Source organism: Manacus vitellinus, unplaced genomic scaffold (assembly GCF_001715985.3).
Source record: "Manacus vitellinus isolate BGI_N305 unplaced genomic scaffold, ASM171598v3 scaffold_31_pilon, whole genome shotgun sequence".
Taxonomy (NCBI): domain Eukaryota; kingdom Metazoa; phylum Chordata; class Aves; order Passeriformes; family Pipridae; genus Manacus; species Manacus vitellinus.
Window position 1 is genome coordinate 3,258,445 of NW_021940379.1, and position 15,642 is coordinate 3,274,086.

A 15,642-nucleotide genomic window follows, 5' to 3' on the forward strand; every position below is an offset into this window, starting at 1 on the left:
ATACAGCTCTGTGGTACTGAAGAGGAGGAATGTGTCAAACTTACTCCCAGCTCATCTAAATTTAACTGCCTTAAAATATTTGAACATGAGTAGGGACAAGGGCACTCCAAATATATACGTAAGGTGGTCACTCACAGATGATGGTGTCTGCTATTCATTATGTTTTCTGGGATGTAAGATAACATTTCAAGTGGATAGATTAATAATTTTGTAAATAATCAGAAATTCTGCTTCAATATTGTGATTAGATTGATTAAACACAAGTGGAGTTTGTAATGATTTTAATAGGCATTGTGGAAAAGATTAATACTTTCTTCAGGAAAACCTGTGTCTTACTTGCTGAGGATTTTTGTTTTGGTTTTGGAGGAGGATATAAGTCTGTAAAATAATTTCACTTTGAACTGAAGAAATGGATCATATTCCAGAGAGGATTTTTTCTTGCTGTACAGGAATAATTAAATTTTTTTTTCAGTGGATTGTAAATTATTAATCACAGAAGTTAGAGCTGGAAATGCCTATTAGATGATCCAGTGTATTTCCCTGCTGGTGGGGAATTTAGTCCTCTGGCAGTGTCTGTATCAGATATTACACTTCAAACTCATCACAGAACATTTTTAATTTCTTTCCTTCTTTCTTTTATTCCTCCCCCCTCCCCATAAGGGTTCATTTGACTGAAAGTGTACAATGGAAAGAGTATGGACATGCACATAATGCAGTTCACATCCATTATAATTAATAAATGTCCAAGGATATCATAGAGAGCACACTCCTCTGTACTTTTCCATAAGGCAAACCTTAAAAGTTTTTAAAGCACTGTAAGAGTTGCTTTACTGGCAGGAGGCTCTGTAGATCTTTGCACCAGTATCTCTCTCTACAGAAGCTCTTCCTTCTGAAGGTTTGTAAAAGCAGAGCCTTCTCGGGCAAACCATGGATTCCAGAGGCATGGAGGGATTTGCTGTGGGTTGGAACATTGATAGCGAGGCAATTAGGAACTCAAATTGAATATTAAAGATTGATATACATAATGGGAGCACTGCATGCATTACTGCCTTGTCTTTCACATTGAATTAACATTGGTAACAACTAAATTTGGTGAAGCTCAGAATCTGTCAACAAATGTTGAGCAATGATGTCTTTAATATTCCCAGGCATGTGGCTGAAAACCTTTTGAAGGCTGAGGGGTGGAAGGCGGCTTCCTGTTTGTAAGTCAATTCTTTGCAAATTTTGTTTCCTGCAGTGCTCTCTTGGAAAAATTTGAGTTCCTTTATTAGCATATATTTTAGCATGGCTAATTTCCCCTGTGTTCCCTAATAGTGATAAGTGACTTGATCTCTTCTTTATGACAAATAACTAAACCAAAGGAAGAATTTTCTCTGATGCAAAAAGGCCCTGGGGTTAAATGTTCTCACATTTAGGGGGTTGTTGTTTGGTTGGTTGGGTTTTTTTTTTCCCTTTTCTTTTTTTCCCTTCTTTTTTTGGTTTGTGTGCTTTGTAACAAACAGCACAGGGAAACATTTGGAAAGGTGCAGCATTGCTGGATGCATGATCCATAGCAACACGCAGTTCAGATTTGCCAGCTGTGTTTGTGTTGAATTTAAGAGATCTTAACTTTTGGGAATTGCCATAGAGTATTTAAATCCTACACTGCAGTATATTTAGTGGGACAATACAGTATATTTTCCCTCTATTACATTTTGTTTTACTGCTAAAAGTGTTTGTATTTCCTGTGCCTGGTGAACAGAGGCAAGTTCTTTGGCTGTCCACCTTGGGGACAGCTTTCAAATATGGGCATTCCAGTAAGTCACTGATCTGCTCAAGTGGATGCTTTGATCACCACACAGATGTTTGGACAGGGCTGAATCTGAACTTCTGTGGTTCTGTTTAGACTTCAGGCTTTCAGGTATTCTGGGGTGGGGTGGTGTTTTGGTTTTATATTTTGTTTTTTCTAAGGTAATGCTCCTTTCTGGTGCAGTCCAGGTTTTCACTAAAGGTGGGTGCACACCTCTGGGCTAGGGCAGAGTTAATATGCAGAGAATGTTTTAAAGCAGCTCCTACAATCGCAGTGCAGTGCATGCATGTGAGCCTGCAAAATGCAGATTTCTGTGCCACCAGGAGAAAGTACAAGTGCATGCAGGATACATGGCATCCATTTTTAACAAATCACAAGAAAAACACACATCTTCCTGCATTTTAGGAACTTCCCAGATTCTTCTTTGGTACAGTGACCTCCCACAGATAGAAAACTATATTGGAAGGGAAGGAAACCACTTTGTTTTCTTTTGAATCTGAAATGCTCTCACAAATACCTAACGTTGGAGAATTAAGCTTTTAGTGTGAGTACAACAGGTCTAAGAAACAGTGCACAGCTTGACAGGATCTTTTGTCAAAATCCTGCTTTTCTGTCCTTATTCTGTTTGTGGCAAAACCTAACTTGTTATCAAAATACTCAGTGTAAACCACATAAGGGATTTTTACTTCAATGTGCAGTTATCAATAATCGAGAATTTATGTGTTCATTTATATAATTAAATTGTTGTGATGACCACAATTGCAAAAGAGGTGTTTCCTGCTTGACTCATTTAGGTAATGTTGCCATTTTGATAAGAATCCTGTGCTAGCATTTAGGGGATGGAAACCCACGCCGGTACTTTGAGCTTTAGTGACTAACATCTGTATGTGACCACCCTATGTTTATACAGCAGGTAAATAATTCCGTAGGGGCCATCCATCAGCTTCCTGATTTCACAAGAACACAAACCCTTCTCCTCTCCCACCACCCCAAGAGGATACAAATTAGTGAACCAAGAAATGATGCTGTCATGGCAGGCAGGCAGGCTCGCTCCTCATTCCGTATGCTGGAGGCATTCAGCTCCCTGCTCCCACCCTCTCCCCTCCCCCTCCTGCACACTGTTTGTGCTCTTGATAACACGATGGCAATGATGACTGGCCCTTGTGCTGCAAACTTCTCTCCCTTCCCCGTGGACTGACAGTGTTGCTCTTGCTTCCAGGTGCACGCCAAATTCCGGTATCCTTTCTACTATGAAATGTGCTGGTATGTCCTGGAGAGATACGTGTCCTGTGTGACCCAGCGCTGCCACCTCAGCAAAGAGTACCAGAAAGAATCAATGTTAATTGGTGAGTGAATCCTTTGAGTGCACATTCACCACTGGTGCTGGCACCTCGGGCTACTTGCTGCTTTGGTTTCTGCAAAGCAGATTATAAATTGAACTGGAGAACTGTAGTATTTCTAATGAACTGTTTCTTTTATTTTGGGGTGAGGAAGATTTTTGACTCTTTAAGCATTTCCAGGAAGTACCAACTTACTTTGAATTAGATTTATTGAGCGCTCCCTTAGCAAGTGGATCCTAGAAAAATATTTTTTGGATGCATTTGTTCCTTGGTTTCAGTAATGTTTGTGTTGAGATGATCTGCCAAACAGTTGAGGATTTACTGCCATGTTTGGCACAGTACCTCAGTAGCCAGAAATGTGTGTATTGCAAATGTGCTCTGGTGGGGTGGATATTTAGTCCTTTTATAGAGTGTCTCCTCTACAGAATGTTTTGTGGTCACTAAACCTGCCTTCTTTCTCTTTTCCTTGAACTCTACTGTAATTCTCTCTGGTGACTGACTTCTAGTTCTGCAGAATAACAAACCCTAGAAAACACCTACACAAATCTCCATGATCTATAACCCCAGTGCAGGGAGGTTGAAGAAACCTTTACAACAAGAGCTGAAAATGGACCAGAGCAGAGACAGATAGATGTGCCTGAAGCAGGAGGGCATTACCTTGGCACTGATGTGAGCTTTGCATCAATGTGTGACAATTCCAATTGTTGCCTTGCTGAACTGCCCTCTTTTTCCTCCCTTTGATGGAACAAGGCCGTGGGCCATGTTGCCTCCCCGCTTTTAAGCACAGAATAGCTGAAAATAGCACAAGCACCAGCTAAATCTTAACTGATATGTGTTAAATGTGGAGGAGGACTGAAGTATTTCTGTGCCTCCTGCTCCCTGAGGTGCCACTTGGAGTGAACCTGGCATGGTTGGCACTGCCCCGGGCACTGGGCAGAGGAGGGAAACGTTTACCTACGAGCACAATTCTTGGTAGAAGGGACTGAAGAAGTTACGGGCAGATGTCATCCTCCAGTGAGTTTTACTGACCAAGAATAACTCGAGGAAGCTTAATAGTCTGTGCAGATAGGCCAGGGAAATTTCTTGGGGTCACTGGGAAGTTGGGTGCTTCACATTTAACTCTGTGAGACCTTGCTCAAGAAGGGTTAGTTAAGCAGGAACTCTGTGTGGAGAAATTTGGAGAATCACCAGTGTGAGTTCAGCCCAGCTCTGTAATTACTGATGATGGTTTGGTGATCCCCACGAAACGTGCCTCAGTCCAGTCAGTAGCTGAGAGATATTCCAATCCTATAAAAGCTCACCTGGAACTATAGATATCCAGTGTCTAGAGGGAACAGGATTGTTTTGCATGACCAAAGAGTCCTGTTAAATCTCTGACACTGACATCCAGGGCCTTTCTCTCCAGGACAGACAGATGTATACTTTTGTTTTGCCAGAAACTTGGGGGTTTTTTATTTATTGGCAGAATCTTAACCTTAAAATAATTACTTAACTGAGGGTTGTGACCAGATCTAATATATCTACTGGATCTTTCACTTTGGCATTTGTCATATTCAAAGGAGTAAAGGTACATTATTTACCTTCACAAAGCTGCACTGCTTTGTTCTGCATGAGTAATACTGTTTCCAATACCTGCTTTTCTTTTAACTGGTCTGTGTCCAGGCTCTTGACTCAAATAAATCTCTATGAACTGTAATTCTTGAGTTAAACTGGTTTGTTCTGTGGTGTCTGTATCTTAATATTCACCTGCTAAGGGATAGGATATCCAAATGAGGTCAGTGTTCCAAACCCTGCCTCTTTGTTTTTAAACTTTTCTTCAGAGCTGTTAAGGTCCTTAAATTGTCTCTTCCTTAGGGACTTCTCTATCTGCAAGCAATTTCTTGATTTCCCCTGAGGAAGTATCCCTTGACGAAGAATTTCCCATTATTCTCCTTAAAGAGTAATGAAGCAAAGTACTTAACTTCCCTCAAACCCCTCTGTAGATTTAATTGTCTTCTGTCCCTCTTGCTTTAAGAAAAAAATTCTTCACAGCCTTGTGTTCATTTTCAGAAATTTCTCTTGATGATCCTCATGTTTCTCCTACTTCGTAAAAATAATTTCCTTGACATAATTTGTTCTAAATGTCCACTTTCTACCTTTCCTTTTGGGTGCTAGAACTGGCTATTTTTCGCCCTTGAGTTGTGCTGCTTCCTCTTCTCATGTATCTTCTGGTGCCCTGGTTGTGGTGGCTCTCAGAAGCTGAGCAGCCGATTGTGAGTTGAGGAGGGCATCGACCAGACAGACTGCAGGGTGCTGCCCGTGGTCCCTGGGATTCACTGGGGACTAGTTTGCATAGAATTGGTAGAGATTCTGTTCTCCTGCTTATAAAAAAAATCACTATGTTGATAAAGAACATCTTTGGAGAACACAGAAAACTGAGTTCATCAGCAGCTGTGTTGTAAGGATATCTTTAGACCTTTCCTACTGTGTTTTTATTACAGACTATTTATTTGCTTTGACGTGAAGGTTGGTGGATTCAGAGTGACTCTCTCAATTCGTTGCCTACTCATGAAAATGTGTTGCTGTGACTGTGCTCTGATACCTCTGTCCCGATATTTGTATGCTACTGTAGCAATTTATATTGCTCGCTGTATTTCTGTTTTCTAAATGTCTCCACTCACAAAACTTCAGACAGGAAAAAAAACCACCTCTGTGGAGGCAGGGCTGAAACCCTGAGTCTTCCCACTCCCTAAATAGAAATGTAAGTCCAACTCTAAATGAGCTGGAGGACAATGGCTGTGGCTTCCTTCCCCATTCTCCAGGCCCAGGATGAATTTTCAGGCCATGTCCTCCTAGTTAGTGTGTGAGGCTGTTCTTTTTCAGATCTCTCCCAGAAGGGCAAACACTCAGGGGAATGACGACATGACAGCAATCACAGGCTGCTGCAAAAGCACACCATCTCCTTCTCTTTTTTCTTTTCCTTGTCCCTCTCAACGGTGACATTTGTCCTGCCAGCTGAAATCAGAAGGGACCCTATTTGGGTTTTGAACATGCGCTGTTTCAGGGTGGATATGTCTTCATTATTTTTACTCTTATCATGAATGAGTCTGTGCTGGATGTTTTCAACCACAATTGACCTTCAGTGAGATACAGATCTTGAGAGTGAGCTGACAAAGAGTAATTGGGAGAAGATCCTGGGCTATCAGAGACATGATTTCTCTGTAGCCTGCAGCTTTTAAGATTCCCATTGCTAAAATTTTAACAGGGTGCCTCTAACTGTATATTAAGCCTGATGGATATAGAAAATATGCCCTCTGGCACAGTGAAGGAGCCATGTCTTTTTTTTTTTTCCCCTTCCTCTTCTCAGGGGATAGAATAGATTTGCTTATGATAGACAGGTACTAGAGTACATTGAGTGATTCCTGTGTGGGGTGCTCCATGCAGTGATACATTTCCAGCATGCTCAGGGATTTTTCTGCTAATGAAAATGTCATTGCTGTCTTTAATGGACTGATAGCAACTGCTGCTCCCAAGTCACAGTGTCAGGGATTGGAGCTGGGAATGGCAGGGTAGATGTTACACACTGTTCTAAAGAGTTTAGAAAGATTTCATAATTATACCTCACCCCCATCCCTTTCTTTTAAGTTCTGTAATACAGCAAGTTATTGTCCAGCAAGGAAAGGAACTGTGTATAATTATTCTTCTTGTACAAGTGGATAACTGTGGGGAAAGTTAAGTGATTTGCCCAGAACCACAGGGAAGTGAACTGCTATAGAAAAAAAAGGTATTTCTAACTCTCTGTCCTGTGGTCAAGCCTGTGCTGCTCCTCCTATTCACTGAGCCAGATCACTGACTGGTTTGTATGAGCAGGTTTTATTTGCTTTGAGATGAAGGAGGTGAAGGTCTTTTTGCACTAAGTTATGTGGGAGCCCAGGCTGGATAACCCCTTGGAAAGTGGGGTTCTGAACTGGCACTGGCCAGTGCATTTACTCAGAAAAAGAAACCACAGCTGAGCTTCACAGGAGCTGTTTTCCACAGAGAGACTTTATAAACCAAAAACCTCCAAGTCAGTGGAACCCTGGTAATACAGTGCTTAAAATACACTTCTCAACTAAGTAAATGCAGATTATGCTTATGCAGGGCCCCAGCTCACAGCACAGTAACTCTGTCAGACACTGTTTTCATTGAAATGAATAAATAAAAATCGTGGCATGTTACATTACAACAAAACACTTGAAAACACAAAATTGAATCTCCCTCACCTTGAAGTTCTCCTTCCATTATTGATTCCCTTGGTGCTTTTATTTTTTTTTTTTTTAGATTAGCAGCAGTAGCAGACAGTTGTGCTTTGAAAGCAGCCTGCTCTTAATCTGCTGGTGCACCAGCACTGTAATCCCCTGGTGCTCCAGAATAGCCTGGTACACTCCAGGTTAACAGCCAGCCCTGTCCCCAGAGGTGAAATCAGCCAAGGCATCAGGTAGGTGCCAGGCTGGCAGAGAGCAGGGCCCTGGTTGGTTCAGAGGATGGACTGGAGTGGTCTGTGTGTCCATCCCCAGGTGTAGCAGCACAGCAGGGCTGCCTGGCGCAGACAGCCGGTGGCAGGGAAGCGGTGGCAGCTGGCAGAACGGAATTGCAGGCCCCCCTCCGTGGGCTTGTTTCTCATGGGAATAGGCCCCCAGTACGCTGTGGTGTTCCCTCCTCTCCTGCCTTTTGTTTCCACAGATTAGAGCAAGAGACAAAAAGTGGAGATCGCTCTTGAAAGCTGTTTTCTGGTAGCACCAGAGCATTGCTTGGAGTAAATTATTCACACCTCCACAACGTGATCTCCCTCGCTTTCTTTAGGCCTTATTTATGCTTGTGATTTGCCCCAGTTACAGCTATTAGTTCCTGTTCAGCAGAGCCACAGCACAGGAGAACAGAAACATGATTTTCTTTGTGCAGATTTATACCAATTTCTGTTAATGACACTGTCCTGGTAGCAGAGGGATGTGTTATCTGCTTTCACCCTCTCCTGTTTGATGCCAGATCATGGCATTTTCTCCTATCTAGGCTGGGCTTTGTGCTTCACTCAGTTGTAAAACAGCTCACCAAGGCTGTGTGGCTTAGAGAAGGGGCTCCAGCCCTGGATCCGAGAGCCTGGATTCTGATTCCTGGTTTTTCCCTAGATTTGATGTGTGACAATGAGCAAATCGTGCTTTCTCCCAAGCATCTGTTTCCTCAGTTGTAAAATGGGAGAATGACATAAGCTGATTATGTCGCCTTTGAGGTGGGTCTGTGTGCTTGCTACTGTGGACAAAGGAAAAAACAGTGTGAAATAAAAGTTGGATAACAGAGTGGGTTTTAAATGTTCTGGTTAAGATATTTTCTAATCCTGTTTATTTTTCTAAGAGAAGCATGGGGGTGTATTAGCACAGAGCAGAGAGGAGGAGCTGCTTTGGAGTGTTGATGCCACCACCTCACACAAAATAATCTGTTCTGTACTTCATGAGGAGGCTTTTTTGGAGGGTTCCAGGGAGCAAGTTCCTCTCCCCTGTGGATGGAACTGGATTTGGCTGCAATCAGCCTTGCTGGTCTTTTCTGTGACTGCCATTTCAGCTTAAACTTGCCTTTCAGGAGTCATTTTACGGCTGTTTTGGTTTTGAGGAAAATGCAAATGTTGCCAAAGGAGTGGACTGGACAGAGATGCTGGATTTTTGCAGCCCTGAGAATGCAAAGTGGCCAACTCGGATCTCTGGGGCAGTAACACACAGAGCTGACCTGGCCTTGCAGGGTCTTTATTTGCAACTGCAGAGCTGAGCAGCCAGGCAGGCTGGGCAAACTCCCCTCAGACACCCTGCCACTGCCTGTTGCATCCCTGGTACCCAGCTGACAAATAATATGTATATTTTGTAACACGATGGTACAAACTCTGCACGAGACAAGGAGTTCTCTGTGATCAGAGAACTTCCAGCTTGGAGCTGGGCTCCAGCATTTGTTTTGAACCTCCCTGTTAAACAACCGGATGCTGAGCTTTTTCGTTAATGTCCAGTTAATCCTTCCTTAAGCATGATTCACATTGCCCTAATCCAAAGCTACTGCACTGCAGAGCGTGGAAGCTGTGAAAGGAACTTTTCATTAATTGTTCGCTCACTCTTTCTGTGTGACTTCTGTTTCCTTCGCAGTGTTTTTGTTTGCAGCTCGATCTCGTACCCATTTCAGCCAGTAATAAAATTCACATTGACTTAACTGGGTGTTGCCAGTGTTAACTGTATTTTCCACAGAAATTCCTGCTGTTGCTAGCCTGCATTCAGTGTTGTTCACTTAGTGGAGGAAATTGTGCCTAATAAATAAGAAAAGATGTGTGCTTGAGGGAACCGTGGCCACTGATTTCTTACATTGCTTTCACTGCTTGATTACACAGAGTTGGGTAACAATTGGGATTCTTAGGGGGAAATTAAGATTAATAGTACTTTAGACTCAGAAACTTGCCTTTAAATTTTTCTGAGAAGTACCTACAATGTATCAGGGATGGCATTAAGAAAACCAGTGGCATGTAATTGTGACAGTCTGAGTGTGTTTTGTCTTGTTGTCTGTAAAATAAGCGCAATTGAAATCCTGTCTCAGAAGAGCAATGAGTATTCATGCACTAACAACTGGGGGTTCTTGTTTTATCAACAGTTAGTTGCTTGCAGAGAGGAAAAGTATTGAGGAGTTGATTTTGTGCTGTGCAGGGTTCCTGGAAGAATGATGATGTACAGCATTTTAACGTGCTTTCTCCCATCATTTCCCCCTCCTCCTTCTGTGCTCACTCTCCTCTTAAAGCTGCAAAGCTGCCGAATCTGGTCTCTTTCGGATTTGTGGGAAAATTAATTGTGTGTGACTTAAGAGCTCTGCCTACTCTTAATTGAAGGCATAGAGGACTGAAGCTTTGAAGAAAGCATAATTTTTCCCTAAATGTTTCCCAGTCATTTGAACTGAGTAGATGTTAATGAAAACCAGCATTAAAACAGACAAACAAACACCCCCCCCCAAGAAAAAAAAATAAAAATCAGCTGAATAAAGCCCATTCCTGTCACATACTCACTAGACCATTCTCCAGTACCCTTTGAAATAGGCAGCACCTGGCCCCAGTGGTACAGAAGTGTTTCAGCTGCGAGTTACAGTGGGTAAAAACTCAGCATTCTTTTTCTAACTTTCAGATGCAAAAAGAAAACGCAGCACAGACAGCTATTCATCAGATTCGTGGTTAGACATGGATGAAGAATCTTGTGATGCCCATCTCCAGGAGGAGAAGGATGACAGCTTGGATAAGAACTCCAAATCCTTGGTGGATGGCTCCTCCTCACCCAACAGCACACACTCAGAAGGGAAGGAGGCTGCAGGAAGGAAACAAAAAGCCACAGTAATGAGGTACCTAAAAAGAACTTTGTCCAACGAGTCAGATGACAGCGTAAAATCAACGACCCCCACGGACTATCCCAAAACACCCACGGGGTCTCCAGCTACAGAAGTTTCAACCAAATGGACTCACCTCACAGAATTTGAACTGAAGGGTTTAAAAGCCCTGGTGGAAAAGCTTGAATCTCTCCCAGAGAACAAGAAGTGTGTTCCAGAAGGCATCGAAGACCCGCAGGCTCTCCTAGAGGACATGAAGGTGGGTGTCATGGCTTGCTGAGCCACACAAACTGTATTCTGCAGGCACAGGAGTCAGCAGGAGAGCAGAAAGCAAAGTTCTACCTCAGAGGGGTGGCAGCTGGTGCATGGTGACCAGCTCCTGTCAGGCTGCTTTGCCACAGAAAGGGAGATCATCCCTCTACCCAAAGCCATCTCTGCTCTGGGAGGTGGCTGTTTGCAGCCTGATTGAAGTGACAGGCCCTTCTGACTGTCAGAGCAGTGGCCAGAAGTTTAAATCCTCTCATAGTTCAGCACTTGTTACGTCCCATGTGTAAATACTATACTTCAAAAAGTCTGTTTATCATTATAGTTATAATCTGCCCCTTTTGGTCTACCGTCTTCCTGGCTTACACCTCGTTAGCTGACACATGCAAAATGTAAATACTGGATTGCAGTTCAGAAGATAGATTGTCTAACACTCCCTGTTGCTTTTTTTTACTTTCACCTTTTTCATTTTCCTTTCCTCCATTGCCCTCTATAGGTTGATAATTATTCTCCACTGGTACAATATACAGCTCTTGGAGATGGTGTGAGGAGGGAGTGCTCACTAGTGCCACAACTTCTCTTTATATTTTTAGTCTGTGTACAGTAGGGGTCTTCAGCTACATATTTTCTGTACAAAAATGCTCTGTAAGACACAATCTGAGGGGGAAAATACACGTTTATGTGGTAAATGGGGAGCCTGTACTTTTTTAGTGCAAGTAGTGTAACAGCTGCTTAGAAGGGCTCAAAGCCAGTTAGAGAAGGCTGAACATGTGCAGTGAAACCATATTCCATGATCTTGGAGCTTGGAAGTGTGATACATGGCACTCGTTTTGGGAAGCCACAAGAGCTCAGAAATTATCTTCTTGTCAAATCAGCCACTTTGTACATGAAAGTGGACATGTGCCCAAAGTTGTGGCTGTGGATTCACTGGCTTGCTTTGGGATCAGTCATCTTCTAACAGGAAATCAAAATGAAGCTTCAAGACCAGGAGTTGAGTTTGTGGTGAAGCAGAATGGTAGTGCTGCTTCTCCAAGCTAAATGCACAGACCAATTTTCATTTAAAAATAAGTGAAATCCAGGGAGGGATACAACACATAATAACTGCTGCAGATGTTCAGTGTGCTCATGCTCCCTCTTTTGATGACATACTCCAGTGTGCTGAGACATCTTCCTAGAGCACGGCAAGGTACCATATGGGAATCTGGTTTAAAGCTCAGTGTGGGAGTATCTGTTTTCTTACTCCTCTCCAGAGCAGTGGATTCACTGACTACAGAAAGAGAGAACTGCAAATGGACATTTAAAAAAAAGGCCCACATCACCTTTTAGGTGATACTGTGCTTTAACTGGTATGAAGTGGGCACCTGCCAGTTTATTGTGTGCATCTTGCAGAGTTACAACCTTGATGTTTCATCTCCTTTGATAACTTCCTACTTCTAAACTTTCTCCCCTTGCCAGCACACACTGTAACCATCAGGATGTATCCCAACATCTGGATATTGATGGTTCCCTGCTGGTTAAAGAGCCCATGACCACATCTAAACACCATGGATGCTGCAAAATTGTTTTCCCTGGAATCACCTCTGTATGTTTGGCGAGTCTGTGACAGATTAGTCAGAGCAAGACCTTTTTAAAACCTAATTAACTCAAACATCTTCTTGAACAGTGTCTAAAGAACAGTTAAAGAATTTTCTTAGCCATCTTTTTTACAGTATTGGCCCACATTTAAGTCAGCCCTCAGTTTTCAGAGTGAGAGTTAGTACAGCATAGTAAATTCATTAAAGCCCATATATTCTGCTTCCTCCATTACTCCCTATGGGTGCACAATCCACTTCCCAGGTACTCTGAAGGAATTGGAGCAGTTGTACTCAGGTCAGGGATTGCTTGAATACATTTCCTCTCAGGTCCGAAGGGGAGTCCAGCATTCCAGCACAGGCCTTCTCTTTGCTCCTCAGCAAATTGTCTGAGGCAGCCACTGACAAGGTGTGTCCCATTCCCATCTACTTCTGGGACAACAACACATCACTCCTTTCCACCACTGTGTTCACTGACATGGTAGAGATCAGCGTAGTGGAGCCAAAGCATCCAATCTCCTTGGAGCAGGAAATTTGTTTTATTGAGTTTATTTGCTTTCAAAAAAAATAACCAGACCCATGTGTGTCAGTGTATGTTTAGAGCTTCCACCTTCAAAGGATGGAGGAGCTGCCAAGTGACAGATTTGAGCCCCTGAGCATACATCCAGCATAATGGTCCTTGCAGGATTCTCATGTTCCTTGGTGTAAGGATGCAGCTGTTCAGTATTTCATTCCATCCTTGCTCTTCCGTGTGTGTCAGGTACATCCCTCTGTTCAGCCCCTGAGCTGAACACAGGGAATGTTCCCTTGGGGTTCCCAGGAATCCTCATCCTGTGCTTCCCACGTGGTAATGGATGAGCTGCTGTTATCACAGGGAGGGAACTGGAGTGCAAAGAAATTAGGATAAAAGTGACCATAATTTTGGCTACTGGCTTTTCGTGCCACAGATGGGATTTTCAGAAAAGTGAGTGTTATTTAACAATGATACCTGCAAAAGATGAGGGTAATTATAGTGAAACTGTAATTGCTTAACGTTTCTGCAGAGAAGTTCTGATCTTTAGCATCCAGATCCCAAGCCAGGAGTAAGGAAGAGCAGGAACACACAATTCATGACTGCCCGTGGAAACTTGATTTAAAAGATTTTGCCCTGTGCCACATAGAGACATAATGGCAGAGGAAGAAATACAGTCCATTTTTCCAGAATGGTATTTATCTCCTTGACCACTGAATCATGTTCCCTCTTACTTTGCTACTAGTTTTCCAAGCTGTACAGATAATAACGAGGGGGTTTTGCTGATAGCATCAGCAGTGGAGTGAGCAAAAGCCTGGCCCCTTTACCTCACCCTGATGAATAGCCAGAGCATCAGTCATCTGTGGGACTGAATGGAGGTAGGAATCCTGCAGAGGCTGTGCAGATGATCCATGCTGGGGCTGTATTTGGCTTTACTCACAAGGTTTATTTCATGGGCAACTCAACTTTTGGGCATGCGATGTATTAATAATGCATCCTATTAAAAGTACCCTTTTAGTGCACCCATTTGAGAGTTATTTTTAACAAATGCATAGCAAGAACATGCTCTGACAAAGTCTGAAAGCTCTTGGTCTGCTTGGAAAGTCTTAAACAAGTTTCTTCCTGAAGAAAATAAATCTGTGTTTATTGTAGCACTTTTATTTCTTAATGAAATACACTCTGGAACTTTTCTGTATGACATTCAAGTCTGTCTTTGTGCTTCAGGAAGATAATTAATGTTTTCAGAAAACAGGATATGGGTAGTTAAACTGGAGAAAGGAAACCATTTTATTCAGTGATGTGAAGTTTCACAGAACTAATCGGGGTAGCTCACAAAGAATCCATGCTTTGCCAGCTGAGCCAGAATATAGTAGAGGATGGGTGACTGGATTACTGCTCTTAGTGGTAAATACAACTACAGCTATTTAATGTCAAGTAGGTGAGACTTTTTGCAGTAAAGTAATTTATTTTCCTTATGAGAAGGGAGACTGAAAACTAAACTAAGCCTGTGTAAATTCCTTGCACATCATCTGAGCTCCAAACTAACTGCAGCTGTCTGGTGGGGACACAGCAATCCAGAAGTGCCAACTGCTGCCTCTGCAGATTGAGGACCCATTTATCACCGTGATCGATGGAGTGCAGCAGCACCAAGGAGGCTTCTGGGCAGAGTGTAACAGCCTGACTTGGGGAGCAGGTCAGTCCTTCCCTGAGCTCAAACGAGGAGTTAAATCCCTGCTGGCACTGCATCGCCTGAGTCCTGCATTAAGCACCACAGGAGCTTCTCAGAGGCCTCCACAGAGATTCCCAAAGCAGCGTTCACTCCATGGCAGATGCATCTGAGCCATCGGCTGAGGAGGTGCCACACGCTATCCAAGTGTCTGTGGAGTCACTGTGTGAGCAGGAATGTGAGGGGAAAGGGCTGGACAGATGAAGATTCCCTCCCTGGGAGTGCTCAGCTGGCCCCTCTGCAGAAGGACAGAGGGCATGGCACTGCAGTTGTGGGCAGGGGGAGCAGCCAGAAGTCACTGCTGCCGTTGTCCTCACATCCTTGCTGGTGCTGATACTGTTGGAGGCACGTGCAGCCTCAGTCACACCTTGTTTGCCAAATATACATGCCCTGAAATGAAGTATAAGTAGTGCAACAACTCCAGCTCTCAAATTAAAAATTAAATCTCAGCCGACCTGTTAGAAAAGTACCTACTGAGATACTTTTGAGTAGGATGAGAAAGAGAGGCAGGAAAAAAAGTCACTGAGAGGTAATTGTACTTACATGGTGGCCTGGGGGATTGGAGGAGTTTCATCATGTGGCTTTTCCACTTCATATTTAGCTACCAGCCAGTATTTCAGTGTATCAAAGATGCAGCTGGGGTGGGCTCATGCATGGAGAAGAGAATGGAGAGGTAACCATCGTACTCCTTGGTGTAGTTTGCACCCCACATCACAGGGCAGGTAGGGCTGAGCAGACCTTTGATCGTGGCAGTGTGCAGCCCACACTAAACACACTGCCAGGGATCCTTGCCCATGTGCAGCCTCTGATTTCCACACACAACGTTTCTGTGTGTTGCCAGCAGGATGGGAATTCCTTTGTGCTGTTGGGGCACAGGATTGTGAGATCTGCCTCCTCATAATGCCACAGACCTTCCCCACTTCAAAGCAAAAACGCTGCCCTTCTCCAGAAGGGCCTGTGCAAGTCCATTAGGGCAGAAGAAACTCAGTTTGAAGAACAGAGTTTGTCAAATATCCGCAACTCCTTGGCAGCAGGAGAAGATTCTTGTGCAAGACAGATGATATCTACTGAAATATGTTCTTACTTTT

At 43.3% G+C, this 15,642-nt stretch overlaps 1 protein-coding gene across 6 annotated transcripts in view; it reads left to right on the top strand.

Annotated features, from left to right (window-relative positions):
* Nucleotides 1-15,642, top strand: part of KDM2B (lysine demethylase 2B) — a 116,571-nt gene that overhangs the window by 58,725 nt on the left and 42,204 nt on the right. For all 6 annotated transcript variants that reach the window (XM_018076431.2, XM_018076428.2, XM_018076430.2 and 3 more), the window contains 2 exons: nucleotides 3,009-3,135; nucleotides 10,287-10,741. In XM_018076431.2, coding sequence (XP_017931920.1) covers nucleotides 3,009-3,135; nucleotides 10,287-10,741 — 582 coding nt within the window. The remainder of the gene's footprint in view (nucleotides 1-3,008; nucleotides 3,136-10,286; nucleotides 10,742-15,642) is intronic.